A 24,641-nucleotide genomic window follows, 5' to 3' on the forward strand; every position below is an offset into this window, starting at 1 on the left:
GGGATTCCGACTGGAATCCTTGGGATTCCGACTGGAATCCTTGGGATTCCGACTGGAATCCTTGGGATTCCGACTGGAATCCTTGGGATTCCGACTGGAATCCTTGGGATTCCGACTGGAATCCTTGGGATTCCGACTGGAATCCTTGGGATTCCGACTGGAATCCTTGGGATTCCGACTGGAATCCTTGGGATTCCGACTGGAATCTTTGGGATTCCGACTGGAATCCTTGGGATTCCGACTGGAATCCTTGGGATTCCGCCTGGAATCCTTGGGATTCCGCCTGAAATCCTTGGGATTCCGCCTGGAATCCTTGGGATTCCGCCTGGAATCCTTGGGATTCCGCCTGGAATCCTTGGGATTCCGCCTGGAATCCTTGGGATTCCGCCTGGAATCCTTGGGATACCAGCTGGAATTCCAGTCAGAATCCCGAGGACTCTAGTCTGAATCCCGAGGATTCCAGCCGGAATCCCGAGGATTCCAGTCAGAATCCCGAGGACTCTAGTCTGAATCCCGAGGATTCCAGCCGGAATCCCGAGGATTCCAGTCAGAATCCCGAGGACTCTAGTCTGAATCCCGAGGATTCCAGCCGGAATCCCGAGGATTCCAGCCGGAATCCCGAGGATTCCAGTCGGACTTCCAAGGATTCCAGTCGGACTTCCAAGGATTCCAGTCGGATTTCCAAGGATTCCAGTCGGACTTCCAAGGATTCCAGTCGGACTTCCAAGGATTCCAGTCGGACTTCCAAGGATTCCAGTCGAAATCCCAAGGATTCCAGTCGGAATCCCAAGGATTCCAGTCGGAATCCCAAGGATTCCAGTCGGAATCCCAAGGATTCCAGTCGGAATCCCAAGGATTCCAGTCGGAATCCCAAGGATTCCAGTCGGAATCCCAAGGATTCCAGTCGGAATCCCAAGGATTCCAGTCGGAATCCCAAGGATTCCAGTCGGAATCCCAAGGATTCCAGTCGGAATCCCAAGGATTCCAGTCGGAATCCCAAGGATTCCAGTCGAAATCCCAAGGATTCCAGTCGGAATCCCAAGGATTCCAGTCGGAATCCCAAGGATTCCAGTCGGAATCCCAAGGATTCCAGTCGAAATCCCAAGGATTCCAGTCGGAATCCCAAGGATTCCAGTCGGAATCCCAAGGATTCCAGTCGGAATCCCAAGGATTCCAGTCGGAAACCCAAGGATTCCAGCTGGAATTCCGAGGTATCCAGTCGAAATTCCGAGGATTCCAGTCGAAATTCCGAGGATTCAAGTCGAAATTCCGAGGATTCCAGTCGAAATCCCGAGGATTCCAGGCGGAATCCCGTGGATTCCAGTTGGAATTCTAAGGATTCCAGTCGGAATCCCAAAATCCCATAATTCTCCGAAATCGAGGATTTTCGAGTATTTCATACTCTTCTATCGGATTTCCAATAATTGCATCAGATTCCTAGTATTCTTATCAAAATCTTGAAGGTTTACCCGAATTCTCAAAATTATGAAATTTCTACTTCATGCGCATCAGATTACTAAAACTCCAACCAGAATTTCATATCCCACACCGTATATGCTTGAATTCAAATCGAATAGCAGCGCAACTATCGCGCTGCTAAATTTGCTCACCCGATGCTTTCCGAAAGCAGCGCTGTCATTTTGCTACCCCGGTTAGCAGCGCCCGGTACGGATCAGCGTAATGATACTGCGCTATGTAATTTAGTTTAGTCGCGCACCGTTACGACTGCTCTAACAGTGTTTTCTTATAAGGTTCCAAGCACAATGTGAACGGCAACGCGGCACAACGGCAAAACGGCATGCCCCTCTTGATCTACACTTTACTTATCAATCCAGTGTTGACTAAATCCTTTTCAACATTGACTTGACAAGTAGAGTGTAGCTCAAGATGGGCTTGCCGTTTTGCCGTTGTACCGCGCTGCCGCTCACATTGTGCTTGGGGCTTAAGTGTTTCTGTGATATTCTCGTTATTTTGGTGGGGTTTCTGATAGTATCCTTGGAATGTCTAGAACTTAGAATGTAGAGATTTTTATGAGAATTGTAGTGATTCCATTGGTAGTCGTTAGAATTCAATGAGGATCTCCCCTAAAACACCAGGTTCCCTTTGAAATTATTAAAATTCTTAACGATTCCACAAAAAATCCCATTGAAATCTATAAAATATTTACCGACATTCAAAACTTTTATATTAAAGCTTTACTTTGAAATTCCAACGGAACTGGAGATCAACGGAATCTTAAAGGTTTTTACAATAATTACAAAGATTGATTTTCAAAGTTACAAATATTCACACAATAATTCGCAGGAATCCCACCGCAATCTCATAGCTTCTTACAGAAATACCGTCTCAAAGATACCCACAGAATTCCAAGAGATTAATATTATGAATCCCATTCCCACCCCAATTTTAGAGTTTTTACCAGATTCCTAATATTTCCGCAATATTCCTAGAATGGTATTTAAATTTTCAGAATTATCATAAAAAATCCGACATCCCTATCGGAATCTCAAAGTTCCTACAGGAATTCCGGAATTCAAAAGGAAATCTGAGATGTCAGAATTTACACGTAAAATTCAGAATTACTTTATCAATATCTGAATTCCTACTGACATCCTAAAATTCCTAGAAAATAACATAATTATCGTAATGCCAGAATTCACACGGATATTACAAATTGCTACTGCTATCTTACCGGAATCTTAGAATTGGCGGAGCGAAAGTTTTCGTAACCTCAGAATTCCTTTGCAAAACTCAAAATACCTTCCGATATATCAAAACTCATATCGTTTTCCCATGATTTTTACTCAAAAGTAAATTATTCCATTCAATTGGGTTGTTTAGTGAAGACAAATTCACAGTTTTTCGTAGCTTGATCGAAAGAGCGCAGTTTTATAGGTATGACACGATTTTATTGCACTTCAATATCTTAATGTTGATATTATAAATGAGTAAAAAAGATTTGAATCCGTCGACCTAATGACATTTCAATTTGCATAATGACAGCTCGTCCCGAAGTAAAATTTGCCGAGGGGTGATTCAAAAGTGATTTCCATACTAATTTCAAACTTATTTTAAAAATAGTTCCAGGTCACGGAAAATTGTGAAACTTTGGATTCTAGTTTAATTTTTGACGTAGATTCAGAATATGTAAGAAACTGGATACCCCTAAACAAGCCAATTCCGCAAACTCAAAGCATGTGTAGCAACCTCTGAAGCTAACTACCAGTAGCTTTGTAGTAAATGCTACCTTTATTCATAGCAATGCGTTGTTTGTAGTATGTTCGAAAGGTGTAGAAAGGAAAATGACACAAACATGTTCCACTCGTGTTCCACATATAGCGTTTACTACCGAGAATGTAGTAAACTCAACTTTACTACATTTTATTCATACGGCCCAATAGGTAAAGCATTTTAAATCCCATATAAAATGTTTTGCATTTTTCTATTTCTAATAGAACCGAATATTGATGATGTTCCACATCAGTTTGCCGACGGGTCAGCTAGCTGCAACTGTACACTGCAAAAATTGTAATAATTTTCTATATGTGTATCGACACATTCATTTAAGAATCTATCTCACACATTGAATCCATTTAAATGAGATTGAATGAACCTTGTCATTATAAATCGAAAATATCTGTGAAACCACATAGCAAAAATCTATATAGTTTCACACATAACGCGTATAAGGAAAATGAACTCGTGAACATCAACAACGATAACGACGAAAACAGATTGAGAGCAGATCAACCATTTTGTAAAACCATCTTGTTTAGTCCAACAAGTAGTTTGGTGAGTTTTTTTTTTTGTATGGTGTTCAGTTGGAGCTGCCTGACAGCTTAACTTGTCAAGGCTGAACCCTCGGTCTGGCTTTTGCCAAGTTTCCCCTCTACCAGGACCAATACTCAGACGGACTAGGCAATGGCGCCCACATGAACACTGCTTTTTTATTAGTATTGTGACGTGGTAGTTTTTGAAAAGTACCCATATTCCCTTGCTTCTGAGAAAAGGAAGCATTGTGAAAATCAGCAGCTCCATCAGAATTTGTTTGAAATAGTAGTGTAGTTGTGTCATTACTAATACTGTCTAGTCGAAATGGTTTTGAATAATTTGTCATTCAAGTGCTATTCTGATTACTCCTGTCTTTTACGTAAGATTAGGGTCTTAAATGTCAATTGTTGTCAAGTCTTAACAAAATTAGGCTGTTTAGTAGTAGTTCTAGTTAATTTTATTTTTTGTTGTTAAAAGTATTTATTGGTCATTCAATTTTTCGAAACTAGCAAGTGTACCCTAATGATCGATCTTAGCGTCTTACTTTCCATTCATTTTTATAGTGAATATTGAAGAGTAAAGTTACCTTAGGCTTCTATTACAGTCTCCTACAAGATTCACTTTTCGGTGGCAAATGCAATACTTCACAACGCCTACTTTCTACTTGTAAATTTTGCGAAAATGAAGCTGGAATTAGATTATTCCACTTACGTTTCTTGTAAGGGCGACGTTGATTATTAGTGGAACTGAGTGGCTCATTGCCACTCACATTTTGTAAACAAAAGTTTTCCTCTGACAGTTGGTACATCGAGTAGAAATTGTAACATTTCAGTTTCGTGCATTTCGTTTTTAGTTAAAAGAAGTGATAAAATCGAATTGACATGGTTAAAAAATGAAGGTCAGTTCTTCTATCTTATTTTGTTTTTGGTTTACTAACATTCCATTGATTTCAGCTCGGATTTCAGGCAGCTGGCAAAAGTAAAACATACCGTTAAGACAATAAAATATTTTAGAATAAATTAATCGCAAACCGAATCAAATCAATAAATATGTGCTATTCTATTATGTTTCAAATCGCTTTGTTTTATTTTCCTGAATTTCTGTAAAACCCAATATAAATCCAAACAATTATTGCATACCTATGAAAGCCATCGAATCGAAACTATAACGTAGTTGTTCGTGAAATCTTAGGGCCCATTCACAAATTTCATAACGCTAGAGGGGGTGGGTGGGTGTCCTAGCGATGTTACGGCCCATACAAAAATTGAACAACATTCATAGAAAGAGCGTTACAAGGGGGTGGGTGGGTGCCCAAAATGGCCAATTTTAGCGTTATGAAATAAATGAATGAACCCTTATTCATCTCGAGCTTCGCGGAATTGAGTTCCGGCACTCACCATTCACGTAGCTGTTACCTGAAAAGTAAAAACTACGTATGTTTTCACGTAGCCTTGACGTTTGGATTATTTTGAGTGTTGGCTTAAGCCTGATTTGCTGCTGAACAGGAATCGCTAAAGAAATTTTTCGCCGATTCCTCGCAGAAATTTTCTACAGCCACTCCCATTTGAATTGACATTTCTTTTCAACTGCGTACTGCGATCAGAAAAAAGTGCATTCTTGATCGATTCCTTTCAGAAATTTCCCATGCATCAAGATAGGCCGAGAAATTACTTGTCAGCAGCGAATCAGGCTTTAAACTCAAAATTTGGGTATATTTTGTTTTCCGTGTCCCTTCCGAAATGTTAGTTAGGAAAAACCCCAGTGTTAAAACTAAAACCCCTGTGGTGTTTATGTCGACCAAGCGAACGTCAAACATGATCAAAAGTGTCAAACTTCATTTATGGACCCAATTTTGAAATTAAAGTTTAAATATGATATAGCCGTTATTTGAGCGGGAAAAATTGCTTAAGTAGTTACAGTAACATGCTCTTTCATGTTACTAAATAAAAACAAGATTTCATTGAACATTTCAGGACCCTATTGGCTTATATGTCAAAATGCAAGTTGAGAGCTGACTAGAAATCTTCTACCGTGGAAGGCAGAAATTCGCCTGGATTGAAGTGTAGCTGCTGCTGAACCATGCACGCACCGCCCTCCTTCCATTTCTCTGCGGGGCTAAAACATAACCTCTCGCGCTCGCCATCACCATCAAAACAAAAACAATGTGCAACGATCTGTCCGATAGAAAAGTTATGTTTCTCACGTTTCGCTAGAAAACTAATTCATATTTATTGTAAAATCGTCCAGCAATTATCAAAAAGACATGAAAAAGCTCAATCCAAAAGTAAGTGTTCAGGCGTTGATTGGAGATTGTGTAGTAAAATGGTCTTTTTCTCCGTAGAAACCGAAATCTTCGAAACCGGTCCCGTCCAAGTTTGAACAGGAGATGGATTACGATTCGATGATCGAAAACGGAACGGATGAGGACTCAAATGATGACCAGGATTACGATCGGCAGGACAGTGACAGTGGCCAAGAGAGTGGGGGACGATTCGTAAGGGCTTTGGGTGCGTCGGATTCTAAGCGGGAAGCGAAACAGAGCACGAAAGGTGTGAAACGTAAAGCCAACGAAGATCAGGATGAGGAACATCTCCGGAAGATTAAAGCCATGAAGCAGCTGTACAAAGCTCCTACCATGGATGAAATCAACCGCTTGAAGGAAACGGAAAACTTCTATCACTCGAATCTGTTCCGGCTGCAGGTGGAAGAGATGCTCGCCGAGGTGAAGGTTAAAGTGAAGGTGGTCAATTTCGTCGAGCAGTGGTTGGCGGATTTCCGGAAGTTTCTCCGGACGGTCAAAGATTCAGACGGGGAGCGATCGCTAAAAGACGTCCACTATGAAGGGATTGACTATCCGCTAGAAATGCCCAAAAATTCGGACGTTCTCGATAAGGAATCCTTCAAATATGTTCAGCAGAGGATTGTCCACCAGATTGGCTCAACACGGCTGGGAACCGGTTATGGGAAGCCCCTGAAGGTGGACTTATTGATGGAAATACCGGACAAATGCCTCCACAAAGAGGACTACCTCAACATGAGGTATCACTTCAAGAGGGCGCATTTTCTGTGCCATTTGGCGGAATCGCTGGGCAAACAGACGAAGTATCCATTGGCCGCTGGGATGCGATTCGTGCCCTTGAAGGGAGATGCGAGGAAGCCGGTACTGGAGCTGGTGCCGAGCGACGAAAAGATGGCCAAACGAGTGGTGTTTGTGGTGCATGCCGTGCCAATGGGAAAGTTCTCGCCGAACAGGTAAGTGAAATTAGAAATCCTAAATTCCTAAATCCTAAAAATTACTTTGATAAATTAAACTTAAAAAAACATCATGATCTACAACATTCACCTCATTACACAGTTTTTGTGAATTTCTACTTTGAGCATAGAAAACAAAAAACAAGTTACTTGAAGGTTCTCGGTTTCTCCAAGAATTTCATTCATAGAATCCCTCAAAATATTCCTCCGAGAATTCTTTCAAAAGTTCCGCCGGCACGTCTAATTTTAGAGATACATATTAGCTTTTGAAAAGTTTACCAGCTTGTATAATTCATCACAGAATTCAAACTGAATGTGTTAAGAATACTTATCAAAAAAAGTTCATAAAACATTCGATGATCATAAGTTATTTTTGATGCTTTAGAAAAGTATTGCATCTTGCATATAAAAGGAACAAAATTGTGACCTGCTGAAACATTTTTGAGGGCGGCATCAGATAAGGTACCGCGGGGTAAGTGGGTAAATGGGGTAAGTGAAAACAATTGATATATTTTACTGAATATGTGAATTAACGTTTTAAACTCATGCGTAAACCTTTGAGGCCATTGAGAACATTACGATAGGTAACAGATTTCTGAGATTTTTCAGCCATTTTTGCATAATAGTGCAAAAAAATGTTAACCTGTCAACTGTTACTCCGTAACAAGTTGGCGGCGCACAATCTTATTCTAATATTTTCAGTGGAAAAAAAGTTGCGGAAAATAATTTCCTGTACCACTTCTTAGTTGTCCTCTGTGACAGTTTCAAACTGCAATAGAAAAGTTTTAGAATTAATTCGACGTAGACCTAAAAATAACAATTTAAACACCGTCAATTCTCTTATCAGGTGGGGCAAGTGAAAAGTTTCTCATTAGAGATTGAATTTGAGTTTTCTCTTTAAGTAGCCATAAGTAAACATGGTTCGCAATTATCATAGAAAAACATAACGTGCTGATAATTCAAGAAACACTATAGTCAAGCGTTAAAAGCTATTAGAAATCATGGAACTTCTCTAAAAATGTTGCTAAACATTACAATATTAATATGTCTACTTCGGGCAGCCAATTAAAAGAAAGACGTTGACTGAAAAGTTGCAATATTAGAGAACACACGGAAATCTCGTGGAATGTCTATGTAAGCCAGTTCAAAACATAAAAATGGGGTATAGGTCTATCCACATAAAAAAAGATTCTAACTACGTTATTGAAGGATTCCGTTTGATTTCTCCCGAAGAGTTATCCGACGTCATATTCGACTTTCTCAAAAACAAATAACGAGCGGTGGATATTCTACCGAGCAGAAATGCATTTGCTGTCCTATAATGTAAGAACTAACATTGGAAATGTTGCAGTTATAATGTTGTCGAATCATTTCAACTAACATAACTGAACAGAAGAAAATTCAAGTGAAAAGAATAACATTTTCTTTGTTTACATTTTACTTATGTTATTGTTCATTGGGAAGCCTTAACAAATGTTAAAGCTAATAGAAATCGTGAATATAACTGTTTGTTTTTGAAATTATTGTTCAAAACGGTAAACTTTTCACTTGCCCCACTTTTGGGGCAAGTGAAAAGTAAGGAGACATTTTTCAAAACCTTTTTCTGTATTTTTTTCTTCAATTTTTCACAAAAATCAATTTCAGCATGCTGCTTATATTTGGTGGGAGTCAAGCTAAAAAATATACACGACCTCATTTGTTTCAATTTAAAGTCTCTAGAATTTGGAGAATCTCAACTATGCGAATTCCATTACCCACTTGCCCCACGGTACCTTACATCAGCTCCCAATTGATTAGAGACACCTGATTTGATTCTTATTACGCAGTGCAATTTCTCTATAATTTTCATTTGATTTCTTCAACAAAAAATCCTACTAAAACTTCATTTGATTTTTTTAACAAATGTGTCATAGCAACACTGACGAGGACGGTCCTGCATCTGACTCTGATCTAAGTTGCGGAGAAATGTCATTCGATAAGAGTGATAAGAAAGCGGTGGCAAAAAAAGAAAAGATAAAATCGGAAACAGTTAGTGGCAAACGTGGTTCATCAGAAATTATCTAAAACAGTGATTATATTACTACTATAAGATAGTTTATTCTTACTTAACGTTTGATATTTACAGGCTTAATTCCTATCTCTTATTCTATAATCATTTTTTCTTAAATTAACATTGAAATTCAATTATTATCGTAAGTACGAAAATGAACTCTAAAATTGTCTGGAATGCTAATGAGCTTGTAAAATTTATAGAATCCTCAAATACTCATAGCGGGAATACGTTCGATTACTCTCCACTTTCGCGATAAGTTCACCAAATTTGTATGTGAACTAAAACAACCAATTAAGGCCGCACGGGACGTCATTATAATCATCCTATCCATTTGAAGAAGCAGATCTCAAGTACCACTACATATATGGATGTGAAAAATTTATCACTATATTCTATATATGTGGTGCACAATCGATTAAATTTTCAGCTTCATCGGTTCACTAAAACTCGAGATTTGCTTCGGCAAAGTTTTGATGATAATTGTTAGAGTGAGACAAAAGATAGGGAAAATAACACGGTCTCCCGTGTCCCCTTAAATGTATACTAAAATAAAGTTCAATTTCTAGTTAAAAGCATACAAACACAAACCACACCGTGTTGCTATTTGGAGTTGGTGACATAACCAACATTTCTTTTAGAAATTTGTCCGGGTATTGCAACCCCCCCGCGAAGTGACAGATAACACAATTTTCACGTACCTACTTTCAACGTAAACAATGGGGCCATCCACCGCTGCCGGCACAATTTTTCACTATGGCAGATCGGAATTTTGTTTCGTTGTTGACGGGTGCAAAACAACGAATAGAATGTAATGAAATAAGGGCGAGTCTGATATTTTGGTCTGCCAATGGAAATAAATTTGATAAAATCACCAAGTTTAAGCACCAAATGAACTTAAAAGCGTACCAATTCGTTCGGTGAAAAGATTAAATGACGTGTTAGTGCTTTGTTTTGCGGAAAAGTAATCTATAAGAAATTACTTACAATACAGCCTAACTGATTTGTGGATCGCTTTTATGCCCTAAAAAGAAAGCGCTGGCCGTAACATGAAATAAAATATAATATTGTGGGTCTCGTGGCCGTGTGGTTAGCGTCGTTAGGCATTCAAGCGCATCGTGTCATTGGGTGTGGGTTCGATTTCCGTTTCAGCCATTGAAACGTTTCGTCAGCAATGTTTCTCAACTGTGCAACTGGAGCATCCTTATCCATTGTCTAGTGTTAAGTTACATTCCGTGCAGCTAAATGGCTGAAGACGGTGTCCTTATCTTTTTATTTGAAATCGAATCATGTCGAAAAGTGATATTTTTTTATTTGCAGTTTTTTTCTATGCGGATTAGAACACTTGTTCTCATACTCACCACCAGAGGTTTAAGTTTCAATCAAATGAGCCTATGAACTAATATACGATGCTGAGATGCATTTGAACGCGTTCTGTTCATGATCTGTTCAAACCTTGTGCTCACGAGAGCCGTGTTCAAGTTCAAACAATTTGTTACGTTTGATCACAGGACTTTGTTCATTGCGTGGCAACCGTTACGTCATTCGTTGTTTTCATCAATACAAATACGGTGCAAATGCAGACGCATTCCAGTTCATTATTTTCAAGTTAAAAACTGTTTTTAATCAAAGAAAAGTTATTTATATAATATCATTTCTATTTCAGAGTCGTGCTAATAACTAAACAACGATCAACAATCAATGACGCTTTAGTGACCGAGCGATGGCCCTTCTCAAAACATCTCTTATATCGTCAATCCTTGACCCATATTCTGAAGTTTTCATTGGCACGATTATTCGATTGGTCTTTAAAGCATTCCTTCAAAGCGCAAAATATAATACCGGTCTTAAGATAATTTTGACTTATTCCTGAATAAACATAGATTTTATTTTCAAAAGATGCCTTTATTTTTCAAAGGAATTTTCAGAATACTAGGAAATTTATTGCATTACAAATTATGTACATTCACTATTTACTAACACAGAACATGAGCGTTCAAAATGCATCTCTGATACGATGACGTCACGCTGCAACTTTCAGCGTGAAGAAAACCTTTACTGCGGGTGATGTATACAGAAAAATAAACGATTTCGTTGCACATTCATCCACGCATTGTTCATCCGGTGAACATTCGTGTTTTCGTGGATGTCATTGTATGTAAACATATTTAGATCGGAAAAAATCAACAAGAAAAGAAGACCGTGGATAAGTCCATTGGATGAACTATCCAGCTTTTTAGAAGTGGTAATGGCCGCCAAAAGTTAGCTTGCTTTCTGGTAGGGATCCAACATATTGACGTTTGGCTTTGGTCCGGTCAATTGACTTGTCCACCGGTGTGATAAATTCACTCGGTTAAAGAAATTTGACACTTTAGCGGGTCATGTAGATGCTTCCCACGTGTTTCGGTCAAGTGTCAAAATTCTTAGACTGAGTAAATTGAGTGCACCGGTGGATAAGTCAATATCAAGCGACCCAAGTCAAACGTCAGATCACTAGATCCCTTTTTGTAAAAGTGGGCTAATTTTTGGTGATATTAGCGTTCGTAAAAGCGGAATACTTCATCCAATAAGCTTATCTGATTGAAACTTAGACATCTGGTGGTGAGTATGAGAAAAAAAAGTGTTCAAATCCGCAAAAGAAAATGTACTGCGAGTTGATATGATCTCAGATTGATTTCAAGCTTATAACTACAGTCAATTTCCCATAAATTAATGATTATCTTAATTATCAAAGGGATGATTCAAATATTACGTAACGAATAAATTTGCCAATTTAAACCCCCTCCCTCCCTGAAGTAACAGGTTTTATATGGAAAATTTCAATTTATTGTATGGACCGAAACACTACAAAATATCCCTTACCTCCCCTTGTTGTGTTACGTAATATTTGAACGATCTCTAACAAATTTGTCTTTCTTTGAATTGTCAAGTGGTCAAAAAATAATTTAGTAAACAAAGGAACGGTTACTATAAGCAACTTACAGCATGAGGACCACATCACACCACTATTCAAAACTCGCTCGTGGGCCATACAAAATCTTCCCAATGACCTACAAATCCTTTTAGAGAATCGCTATTTAGTGATCACTCGTTTATAATGATGTTACAAATGCCAAACAAAAAATGTAAAACTTTTTTTATGTCCATCAAGCATAATTCTAGTTTACGCCCTATTTTGAGCACACTCCATGATTTCATTGAGTTTGACAGTACCACGGACCAAAATTTTTCGGTACATAGTGGTTTCTGCGCTCGTGTACATACACGTTACATGTCACCAACACTACTTTAAGATTGCTGGTTGAAAATATAAACAAAGATCAGCTGTTCCCAGCAACATCAAACGGCAGTATTTTCAACCAGCAAATTTGCGCACGTGTTCGTGACACCGCTCGGCGAGAGCTCAATTGACGTTGTACTGCAGCTGTCATGATGCTCCCCACGCTCGTTCAGATCTACTCAAAAGTGAGTAGATTTCGACTCACTTCGGAACAAAGTGGAACTGCTCAAAAGTGAGTAACACCATCGTTACTCACTTTAGAGTAACATTGTCAAATGTCAATATGGGAGTAACACTTACTCACTTCGTTTAATCTGAAATTTGCGAAAGTGAGTAGATGTCACTCACTTCAGGAAATAATATTTTTGGAAGAAAATGTATTTTGGTTTTCATAAAATCAGAAGAAATATACAAAGAGCATAACATTTATTCATGATCTCTTACATAACTATATGAATAATACATGATAACAAGTAAAAAAAAAATGATACTTGTGTTGAAATTTTCGCTGCTCTGGAATGGATCCCCGGATGCTATAAATCTCTGGGGGATTGATGACAGTCATGGAGGATGTAGTTTGACCGAGCCAGTAGCCTTCCCAGTTAAACTGTAAAGAATTGATAATTAGTCTAATAAAAAGTACGGCGGTAAAACTTACTGTTTATATTTTTTTTTCTTGTGGTTGTTCGATCAAAACCAGGACTTGGTCATTTTCACTCCGACCTCGCTTCACTTGATATCAGGATTATTGACTTCGCGGCACTAATCTGGAATTCACCGGTTGGACTTCCGAAGCGAAGTTCCAAGCAAACTAACTGTCTTTGCTCTGTCGGCTAGGCTTTTGTTTCGATTGTTTTTGAAAACCGTCCAACATCACCGACAGAAGAAATTTTACCACAACGGAGGATTTGTCAGTTCGAGCGCGCGAAATTTTCACAAGTCTTTGACGTTTACAAAGTGAGTCAAATATGTTTGTGTTTACTCAAAAGTGAGTAATGTCGTTTTCTTTCATGGTTGAGTAAAAAGTTACTCACTTTGATAGAATAAAGTTACTCACTTTAGACAGCTTACTTGAAACTTCAAAAGTGAGTCAAAGTTACTCTCTTTTGAGTAGATTTGAACGAGCGTGCCGGGTTGGGGTATTGGAAGTAATGTCAAATCGAGATCATTCCCCTACACGGAGAAAACGGAAAACCCATATTTGAGTATTTTTTAACTTATTTTTGAGTTATTTTTCTCTCCCTATTTCATTCGCTCCTTCTATTGTTGTCAGAGAGCGAAGAGCAAAACAACCCAAAAACCGAACCTTTGTGCGTTACCTCAAATTTGAGTAAGTGGCACAGTACTGGAAGTTGAGTTGTTTGATCTGCCGGTTGAGTGAAAAGAACTTAGCTAGTAGGTATTTTTTCGCATGGCTGCAAATGAAAACAACTTCTACCCCATCAACTCAAAATTAGGTTAACGCACGAACCCCCCGAATTGAGTGGAATGAACTCACTTTTGAGTACTTCATTTTCTCCGTGTAGGAACTGCCAGTCCTGCTCACGAAGGGACTCGGCGGAAAGTGAGATGGTGCAGTGCAACTCCTGCCGGCTCTGGGAGCAATTTGGATGTGCCGGGGTTGACGAACAGATCCGACGATCGGATACCACTTATATATGCAAACGTTGTGGTAAGCCAGGGGTTTCCAACGACGACTATCTCTACGTTCCCTTCGCGGATCCACGCTCGAAAGGAGCGAAAGCGGCTTCAAAGGCTAGTTCTAAAGTGAGCTCAAAAAGGGGAAAGAAGGTTCCTGACCCAACCGGCAGCGTGACGTCTGAAACTAGTCGTAGAAGAACAACTTCTTGAAGAACATGAGATACAGGAGCAGGAAGAAATCAGGAAACGCCTGTTTGATGAAAAGGAACGTCAATTAGAAGAGAAAAAAAGACTCGTGGAGGAGGCTGAGCGGATTCGTGAAAACAAGCTACAGGAAGAATTAGAAGCAAAACGAAAATACCGTGGACGTACCATATTTGACGCGGTTAAGAAAATTCTAAATTCAAACACTTGTCAAATCGTCTAAATCTTTCCGATTTTGTTGAAATTTGAACATATGCTAGCTCAACTATTATAGAATTAAGGAAAAATCAGTAAAAAAATATTAAACGTTTTTTTTCTTTATGTTTGATTGACTTTTTGTGGAACACATTAGGTTCCTTAATTGACGCATCAATTCTTCAATGTGCCTAATTTGACGCACTATGTTCCTTATTTGACGCACTTACAAATAATTGCTAAAGTTTAAAGTATACAAGAGTTTCAGTATTCAATAGTTCAATTAATTGAAAAAAGCGCTTTAGAGTGGACATAAAAGTTAGAACCTTTGGAAAAAGTTTTGAATGACGTCATCCGGTAGTACTTTTGCTATGCGTTTAGTTAGTGTAGAAAATAAAACCGGCGATTGAGTTCAATCCATAGTTAAGCATTATTGTTTAGTTTAATGAATTTTCTTCGCGATATCAGACAAGGGCAAGGTTTGAAAACTGTGTTGCGCTGGAACGGGGAAGGTAGTTGCTAAAATAAGGACAAATTGGTCAAAATCTAGAACGAAAACAACCGGTTCCAAAAATGTCCGGTTGAGAATCTTCGTTACTTATAACACGTGAACTACGCGCGCCTACTTGCCCCATGTTCTATGGCACCCTTATGGACCGCGGGACAAATATGCGTAGAACTAACGGCAGTATGGGCCTCGGAATACATCGAGAACCATATATGGGGCCATCCATGAAGTACGTCATGTTATTAGGGGGTGGGAGATGTTCTACCTTCAATTTCAATTCAATTTTTTTAATTTTTCTTCTATTCAAGATGTGACGAATCATATAAGTTTTTTTTAAGGCTCCATATAAAAAGCGTGACCCTACGATGGGCGGGGTTTTTCTAGAAATGGTATTTTTTGTGACACGTATCTCATGGACACCCCCTATTGTATAAATTATACGAAACAAACCATTGAACCTACACCTCACCTCCTGACGCATTTATTGAAGCTTCCTTGAAACATTAGGGGACGTCCATAAACCGCGATAAATTGTTCAATTTTCAACCCCTCTCAACCTCGGCCACATTTATTTTATGAAAAGTGCAAATATTTTGTATGAATCGTTGCGTTTCCCTGAACCTTCTCCTCTTCCTAAAAACGTGACGTAATCTATGGATGACCCTTTGCATGTGATTACATAAAGCATTGGGTTGTTCTGCGGACGGATTTTTTGAATGCAATCACCATAAATATTTCTTTTCCTATTTTCGATTCAACAAAACGTGCTGAACAAAATAGCAAATAATTAGGAACATTGTGTGCCTAATTTGACGCACAAGATTTTCATACAAAAATATGTCTTAAACCTTAAAAATAGAAAAATTTCGACGTCAATTTATGAATAAAAGAATATTACTGACTGTTGTTGATGATATTGCTGTAAAACAGCACAATATTTTCATGAAAATTGATTAACAATATTTAGCACATTCACTAAGGAATGAAAAAATTGACGCACTTGTCGGATGCATTTTCAAATAATTTTTATTGTTTGCCTATTTTTACTCATAAATAAACTTTTTTTTATTGAAATCTTACAATAACATGTAAATTAAGATTAAGGAATAAATTTTTGAATGCTATTCTGAACTAGAATTAATTTATAATAAAAATAATTAGAAAATGCGTCAAGTTTGGACCCGCGTCAAATATGGTACGTTCACGGTAACAGCAAATACGGAGAGAGTCGTTTGAAAAGCGTCAGGAAATTATCCGTCAGATAGCAGAAGCAAGCAGCAGAGGAGGGTCGGTTGTGAGCTCCGGCCAAAAAGTTCGCGACTGGTTAAACAATCAGGGTGCTAGAAAATCTGATGGGAACCTTGTTGGTGGTCCGGAGGAACCTAACTTCAAACTGATTCCCGAAGACCCAATCGAATCATCCAACCTAGCACAACAACCAGCGCCACAGAATACTGCTCATGAACAGTCATTGTTACCCGCTCAACCAAATTCCGTTCCGTTGCCACCGTCACCAGCACCTCTTCCCACCTGCTCTGCTCGGATGCTATCGCAAGCACAAATTGCAGCTAGACATGTTCTGGGGAAAGACCTTCCAGTTTTTTATGGTAACCCAGAAGACTGGCCAGTCTTCATAAGTAATTATGAGCAGTCGACGATCACTTGTGGCTATTCGGATGCAGAAAACCTTGTACGCCTTCAACGATCTCTCAAAGGAAACGCCTTGGAATCAGTGAGAAGCCGTTTACTACTCCCGGCTAGTGTGCCCCATGTAATACAGACTTTGCGAACCCTTTTTGGTAGACCGGAATTGCTTATTAGATCGATGCTGAATAAGATCCATCAAATTCCGCCGCCTCGACATGACCGTCTGGAGACACTGATGCACTTTGGACTAGCAGTACAAAACCTTGTGGATCATCTAAGGGCAGCCAATCAGTATAGCCACTTGATGAACCCAGTTCTGATGCAAGAACTCGTGGAGAAGTTACCAGGGTCGATGCGATTGGACTGGGCTGTGTTTAAAAACAAGCATCAACCTGTGACTCTTGACACGTTCGGAGAATTTATGTCGGGGTTGGTAACTGCGGCAAGCGAAGTCTCTTTCAATCTTCCATTCTCAATGAACCAAAAGCAAACTTCAGCGATGGATTTCCGAAGTGGAAAACAAAAACCTGGGAATACGGGAACGCTCCAAGCTCACCTGACCAACGATACTCACTTCTTGGACTGTGACAGTTCCCCTACAAGTTCCAAACCTGCAAAGCAATGTCAAGCGTGTGGTAGAGTAGATCACAGAGATGCTGAATGCCAACAGTTTTCTGCAGCAAGCGTCGACGAACGTTGGAAATTGGTTCAACAGAAAGGTCTTTGTCGGACTTGTCTCAACAGTCACGGCAAATGGCCGTGCCGGTCCTGGAGTGAATGTGGTGTCGAAGGTTGTCGACAAAGGCATCATAGTCTACTTCACTCTGCTGCATCATCGGAAAACTTCAATGTTTCACCGAGCTACGTCACATCCGGAGAATACCAGTGGCCACTTTTTCGGATCGTTCCAGTGGAAATACATGGTCGTGACAGTTCCCAGACAATCTACGCCTTCATCGACGAAGGTTCATCTTATACCCTTCTAGAGGACTCCGTAGCTGAGCGACTAGGCGTTAGAGGTGATATAGTACCGCTGACACTAAAATGGACAGGAAACGTTACACGGATCGAATCCAGTTCGCAGATTATTCAGTTTGATATATCCGGCATTGGGGCTAGCACTCGATACACAATCGCACACGCTCGCACTGTTAGTCGATTAATGTTGCCTACCCAAACATTGAAATACAATGAATTGGCATATCGTTTTCCACATCTACGAGGATTGCCCATCGAAGACTATGAGTTAGTTCAGCCAAAAATACTAATCGGCCTAGGTAACTTAAGATTGGGCGTCCCGTTGAAGCTATGAGAAGGGGGGTTAACAGATCCCATCGGAGCCAAATGTCGACTAGGATAGAGCATTTATGGATGCATCCCGAATCTAGCATCTCATTCGACGATCGTTAATTTTCACGTCAAGGCAGCCTCTGATTCAGAACGCGAAATGAACGACTTACTTCGATACTATTTTACTTTGGAAGATATTGGAGTCAACGAACGAAGCGAAATGGTGGAATCTGACGAAGAGAAACGGGCTAAACAGCTGCTGGAAGATACTACTCAGCGTACGCCGTCAGGCTCTAAATTCGAAACCGGTCTACTATGGAAGACCGACGAGCTAAATTTCCCCGATAGTTATCCAATGGCCATTCGGCGTTTGGAATCGCTAGAGCGTCGACTCAAAAAAGAACCCGTCTTGCAAGAAAGTGTGCGCGATCAGATTGAGGATTATGAGCGAAAGGGTTATGCTCACCGGGCCAGTTTAAGGGAGCTGACGTCGGTTGAACCAAACCGCATATGGTATCTTCCTCTGGGCGTTGTCATTAACCCTAGAAAACCCGGGAAAGTTCGTCTGATCTGGGATGCAGCGGCCAAGGTGGGAGACATTTCGTTCAACTCCCAACTCCTTAAAGGACCGGATCTTCTGACCCCACTTCCGAAGGTTCTGTACCAGTTCCGACAATATCCGGTTGCCGTAACTGGCGACATAATGGAGATGTTCCATCAGATCAACATCCGCAGCCCAGATTGTCAGTCTCAACGTTTTCTGTTCCGAGAAAACTCAGCAGATATCCCCAAAATTTACGTGATGGACGTGGGGTCTACTTGCCCCCAGCATCGGCCCAATACGTAAAGAATCGTAACGCAGAAGAGTTTGCCACAGAGTACCCTCGCGCGGCAGCAGCCATCGTGAATAAACACTACGTCGATGACTACTTGGATAGTTTCGAGACAATTTACGAGGCAGTGGATGTAGTGAATGAGGTCAAACTGGTACATTCTAAGGGTGGCTTTACCCTACGTCGATTTCTATCTAATGAACCCGCAGTTTTACGTGGCATCAGGGAGGAAGTGGTAACGGAAGCCAAGGACCTAGATTTGGAGCGAGCTGGCAAAATCGAGTCTGTATCCAGCTTTTTACGCTCGCTATAAAACAACAAGGGGCTATTCACATTTGACTTTTGTTGGCAACCGATTTTATAGCTGTATCTTAGTAGGCAGTTTTCTAGGGTTGTTGATTCAAACGTCAAAATTTTTTACCGATTGATTCAACATATTTCCAGTACTGTGGCTTATGAGTCTTAATATATTTTTTTTATTTTAGGTACCTACAAAAATGCATATCTCGTCTTCAATCTCAGGGGGAAATTGGAACTCATTCTAAAATTTGATGGTTTTAAAAGTACAAATGAGAATAACGAGCAGAACAATAGTCACCGTGTCCTAGGTCTATCTGGCGGAAACATATCTAGTCTGGCACATAATATTTGTTGCATACAAAGAATTGCCCACTGATCAGCTTTCTTGAGTCTGTTAAAATGCTAAATATCATTATGTGCGAAGCTATTTTTTGGCCAACATCTTACGGTGAAACGCCCTCCGATTACGGCTAAAACGTACCAATTATTAAATACTGCCAACATACATTATTGGACACTTATATTTGTCAGTGTCTATATCTTATCAAGCACCACATATTTATAATTTTCATCCATTACAAAGTGATTTCTTCACCACCGCTTAAGCCTTAAACTCTGTTTAACCATATGGATAAACGTGGTTTACGGCTCAAGCAAATGTGAAAAATTCTGCCGTTAGTCATTTTTGTAGTGTCGTAATTCTCCATACGCCTAAGACCATGGTTCAGCCTTCAGCTTTCCAGAAAAGGTTTTATATGCTTAACTCAATAGATAGCCCCAATCTTTGAACATCCATTTGGAACTTCTGGCAGTTCCCTTATGCAGCTGAGTGGTTCCGACGCCTAGATTCTGCTGAAATAGATTTTTTGGTTATAATCATTCGATAAATTTTAACAAAACTATTGAACGTTGAAAACAGTTGACATTTTCAATGTTTATGTAGATTTTTCAATCAGGCACGGTTTACTGAGATGCAACCATAAGAAATTATAGTGTTTGCAGCATGCGTCATATGGGGGTGATCCAAAATTTTATGGCAGCCAGGCGTAAAAAGCTGGATTGGGAATGAAGTGGGTACCGAACGAGGATGTGTTTATCTACTTTTGGTGGAAGACAAATTAGTCCAGCACGTCAACTATAGTCCAGCTTTCATATGGAAGCCACGTACATTTTGTAAAGTAAAAGGTTTCGGATTTTCAAGAGGGAATTGGTTTACTTCTCAGGGTCGGTAAAGGGTCTGTTGAAATTCTGAATATCATATAGCGCAATCCATTCACATTTATTCGCAATATTGGAATATGCATGTAAATTAAATAAAACAAAAAAACTCCCATGAAGCGCTACAAGGACAAAGTCATTTGTCAAAGTGGAACCTTAATTTTATAAAATTTGTTTGTTTAGAAACAAATCTAGAGTTTGTCTTACAATTTACGTTGAAATACTCTCCGATTACGCCAAACGTATCAGAGACCCAACAAATGCCAATATACACTACATGACACTTCTATTTTATCGAGCACCACACAAATTTATAATTTCCACTTTAGTTATTTTTCGTGTGCCGTAATCCTCCTTGCGCCAAAGGTCGCGGTTCAGCTCTCCAGTAGGGCTATTATATACCCATTCCAACAGACGGTCGAGGCTTCGAACATCCACATGGAACTAATGTGTTTCCCTTAACCCTCTCTTTCCCATGGTAGCTCCAGAGCTCCACTAGTTTTCGACGAACTTGAGACAACCCGAATTAGATGAATACTTAGTAATAGTTACTAGAATATGTTTATATACTCATCAGATTAATCCAAAAGTAAACTAACTGTTTCAATATTGAAACTATTGATAAACAATCAATTTACTATTGAAAAACAACCAATTAATGAATTCGAAAAATTAAGACCATTTGCAACATTGTTTGTTCAAGTACTTTTGATAAAAACGCTTTTTTCGTAAAGAAATAGTCGATCAAAGTCGTGGGAAAGAGAGGGTTAAATAGGACAGAGTTGTTCCGAACCTTGATTCTGCTGAAAGAGATTATTGTGTTAAAAACCATTCGTTAAATTAAATAATGAACAAACTTTCGAACGCTGATTAATGTTGACGTTTTCCATGTTTTCATTAATTTTCCATTCAGGCACAGCTTGCTGTGATGCTGCTACAATAAATTATGGTGTATTCAACATACATCAAATGGGGGTGATTCAAAATTTTATGGCATCCAGGCGTAAAAAGCTGGATGCATCAAATTCTACAGTCAACTCTCCATAACTCGATATTGAAGGGGCCATCGAGTAAGAGAGGTATCGAATTATGGAACACAAAACCAGTGCAAATGCAATCCGAGGGACCATCGCAGTAGCCATGAAAACCAACTTTTACTGTGGTTCTCTAACTTGATATCGAGATACGAAATATCGAGTAAGGGAGAGTTAACAGTAGATTATGATTCTATACTTATCAGATTAATCTAAAAGTCAACTAACTTTTTGAATAGTAAAACTATTGGTAAGCAATCAGTTTACTATTGTAAAACAACCAACAAATTTTAAACTGATTTTGAAAAAAATAGACCCTTTGAAATATTGATTTTTGAATTACTTCTTATAAAAACGCTTTTCAATAAAGCAACTGTCGATTAAAGTCGTCGGAAATAGATTGTTAATCTGCTTGCAATGAATTCTGGTGCAACATTCTAGAGGCTCCAGAGAAACCTTCAGAGACTATTGAGCGGTTCCACGCGAAATCGTCCATACAATGCTGAAATCTGACATGTACCATTCCGATTTGGATGAAACTGCGCAGATGTATTAAGTATATGAGACGAAAATTATCTCATATAATTGGGGATCGTTTAGAATCGAGAGTAACTTCTGATAAGGGCGTATGTTTTTTTGGCACCACCATTTAAAAAACAATTGTACCTCGGAAACCGTTTGTTATAGAGAAATAGTGTCTGAGGAGGGATGGTAGACAATCAAATAGGCTTTGTAAAAAAATATACACTGAAAAAAAAATACTTTTATTTTCATGAAAAAATCGAAATTAAACCTTAAAACACAAATTGCAAAAAATAGGTATCTTCGATTTTTTTCAAATTTTTTCTGTAAAATTTCAATGTAAAACCAGATGTTTTAAGCACAGTGGTGCAACATGGTGCAATCTAAAATAAAAAAGTTTTTCTAAGAGCAACTTTTGGTGCATTTCTGAAAATTCAATTTCTGGCCGTAGAAAAGACGTTTTGATGCTGTAATATGATTCTTCATCCAAAAACAATTCAAAATGCTAATAACAATGATTTTCCTAAAACTAGCCGTTTTCTAGATATTTAGGATTCAATTATATTAATATCATAAAACTTAAGAAAATACGCCCGTTTCATAAGTTACTCCAGATGCTCCACCAACAATGTTACGTTTATCTCTTTCCACATTAATATCCCATGTTTTAAGGGCAGTTTCAACATGGTGCAATTTAAAATATTTTTTTTTCTAAGGGCAACTTTTGGTGTATTTCTGAAAATTCAATTTCTGGTTATAGAAAAGGCGTTTTGATGCTGCAATATGATTTTTATCCAAAAACAATTCAAAATTCTAATATCAATGATCTTCCTATAAGTTACCGCTTCAAGATATTTGGGATTGAATTATATTAATATCATAAAACTTAAGAAAATACGCTCGTTTCTTACATTATTCCAGATGCTCCATCAACAATGTTACGTTAATCTCTTCCCACATTATTGGGTATTTCGTTCATCACTGGACTGCGCAGTCAGTTTTCATAAGTGCGAGAATGTAAATAAAAGTGCGATCCTGCATCAAATCTTGTTGGTGTCTTCAGCGCACTTGTTCTACGATTTATAATGAATGAGTGCGCTGAAGACATCAACATGCATGTTTTATATCTAAACTAATAACATTTTTGAAACAACGAATGCATATCAAACGAATGATATTTATGTCAGATAGGGCTGCATCCCAATATAAAAATAAAAAAAAAAAAATTGCGACGTTATGTCAATTTAAATCAAAGCACGATATTGACGTAGAATGGCATTTTTTTGCCACTGCACATGGTAAAGGGCTAGAAATTGAATTTTCAGAAATGCACCAAAAGTTGCTCTTAGAAAAACTTTTTTATTTTAGATTGCACCATGTTGAAACTGTTCTTAAAACATCTGGTTTTACATTGAAATTTTACAGAAAAAAAATTGAAAAAAATCGAAAATACCTATTTTTTGCAATTTGTGTTTTAAGGTTTAATTTCGATTTTTTCATGAAAATAAAAGTATTTTTTTTTCAGTGTATATTTTTTTTACAAAGCCTATTTGATTGTCTACCATCCCTCCTCAGACACTTTTTCTCTATAACAAACGGTTTCCGAGGTACATTTTTTTTAAATGGTGATGCTAAAAATACTTACGCCCTTATCAGAAGTTACTCTTGATTTAAATGGTCTCTCCACCAGTGGAAAAAAACTTATTCTATTATATCGAAACTATGTGCAAAATTCCATTTGAATCCAAGGTAGTCGAGTTTCATCGTTTACCGATTTGGCGTGGAACCGCTCTATTACGTAACTATTTATCCAGAGATTCCTTCTGGAATACTTTCAAGAACTCCACCAGGAATGCCACCAGCAATTTTTCAATAGAAGTTCAGATGAATTTCTTCTCAATTTTATACTAAAAATTTTGGAGCATTCCTACGCTACTACCTCCAGTAATTTTCACAGAGATTACTCTGAAGAAAAAATCTCAGTATTTCCTCCAGATCACTGATTCTTTCACAGATTTCTTCAATCGCTACTTCTAGGATTCTTCCCACGTGCCCTACAGAAGTTTTTCCCCAAAGGTTTATTATAGAGTTTTCGATAAAAAATCGACATTTTTATAAGAAACCCTACAATAATTCCTACGCCTTTTTCAATTAAATCCAGGCATTTTTATAAGGATTCTCTCAAACATTCATCCATAATTACTCTCCGGAATTTCTCAAAACCTACTTAAGGTATTATTGGATAAAATCTTTTCCAAGAATTGCCCGATGAATTGCATCTGGGATTCCTCTAGAAATTTCTCCAGCATTTCTTCAAAATATTATTACTGCGGCTCAAACACTTCACTCATATTTTTTTCAAATACAGTTTCCAGACCTGCATAGGTACTTTAAAATTTCATTCAAGGTTCCACACTAGTTAATGCTACAGCAATTATATGCTTTTATTATCATAGCAATTTATAAGGAAATATATTCATCAAGAATTCGAGAGATCCAGTTATCCTCGTAGGTATTCATCATTATAACTCACACAAGTTTCATCAGAAATTACACTAAAATTTGTTTAAGAAATTCCTCGTGGATTTTTCAAAATTTTTCTCAAAAAAATTGAATTATTTTTAAGTTTCAGTTTTTTTTTTGTTCGTGGTTTTTCTTTAAAAGACAAACAGATAGAATACCTGAAGGTAATATAAACGATTCTAAGAACAATTACATAAAAAGTTCGTAAAAATCACAAAACAAACTCCCGAAGAGATCTTCGGTGAATTAAGAAATTTACGGCAAAACGAAAAGTTACTTGTCGTAATTTCACGAGGAAGTCTTATAGAATGTTAATACCTTCCATTAAACTTAATGATGGAAAATTTCTTCCTTAGTCGGCGTTTAAAGGACG

General features: G+C 38.4%; 1 protein-coding gene across 1 annotated transcript in view; it reads left to right on the forward strand.

Annotated features, from left to right (window-relative positions):
* The first annotated feature begins 5,895 nt into the window (after positions 1-5,895).
* LOC5564643 (nucleolar protein 6) overlaps positions 5,896-24,641 on the forward strand; it is a 61,626-nt gene continuing 42,880 nt past the window's right edge. Inside the window, exons 1-2 of the mRNA XM_001648941.2 lie at positions 5,896-6,055; positions 6,113-7,023. Coding sequence (XP_001648991.2) covers positions 6,035-6,055; positions 6,113-7,023 — 932 coding nt within the window. The 5' untranslated portion in view covers positions 5,896-6,034. The remainder of the gene's footprint in view (positions 6,056-6,112; positions 7,024-24,641) is intronic.

This window comes from Aedes aegypti, chromosome 3 (genome assembly GCF_002204515.2).
Source record: "Aedes aegypti strain LVP_AGWG chromosome 3, AaegL5.0 Primary Assembly, whole genome shotgun sequence".
NCBI lineage: Eukaryota > Metazoa > Arthropoda > Insecta > Diptera > Culicidae > Aedes > Aedes aegypti.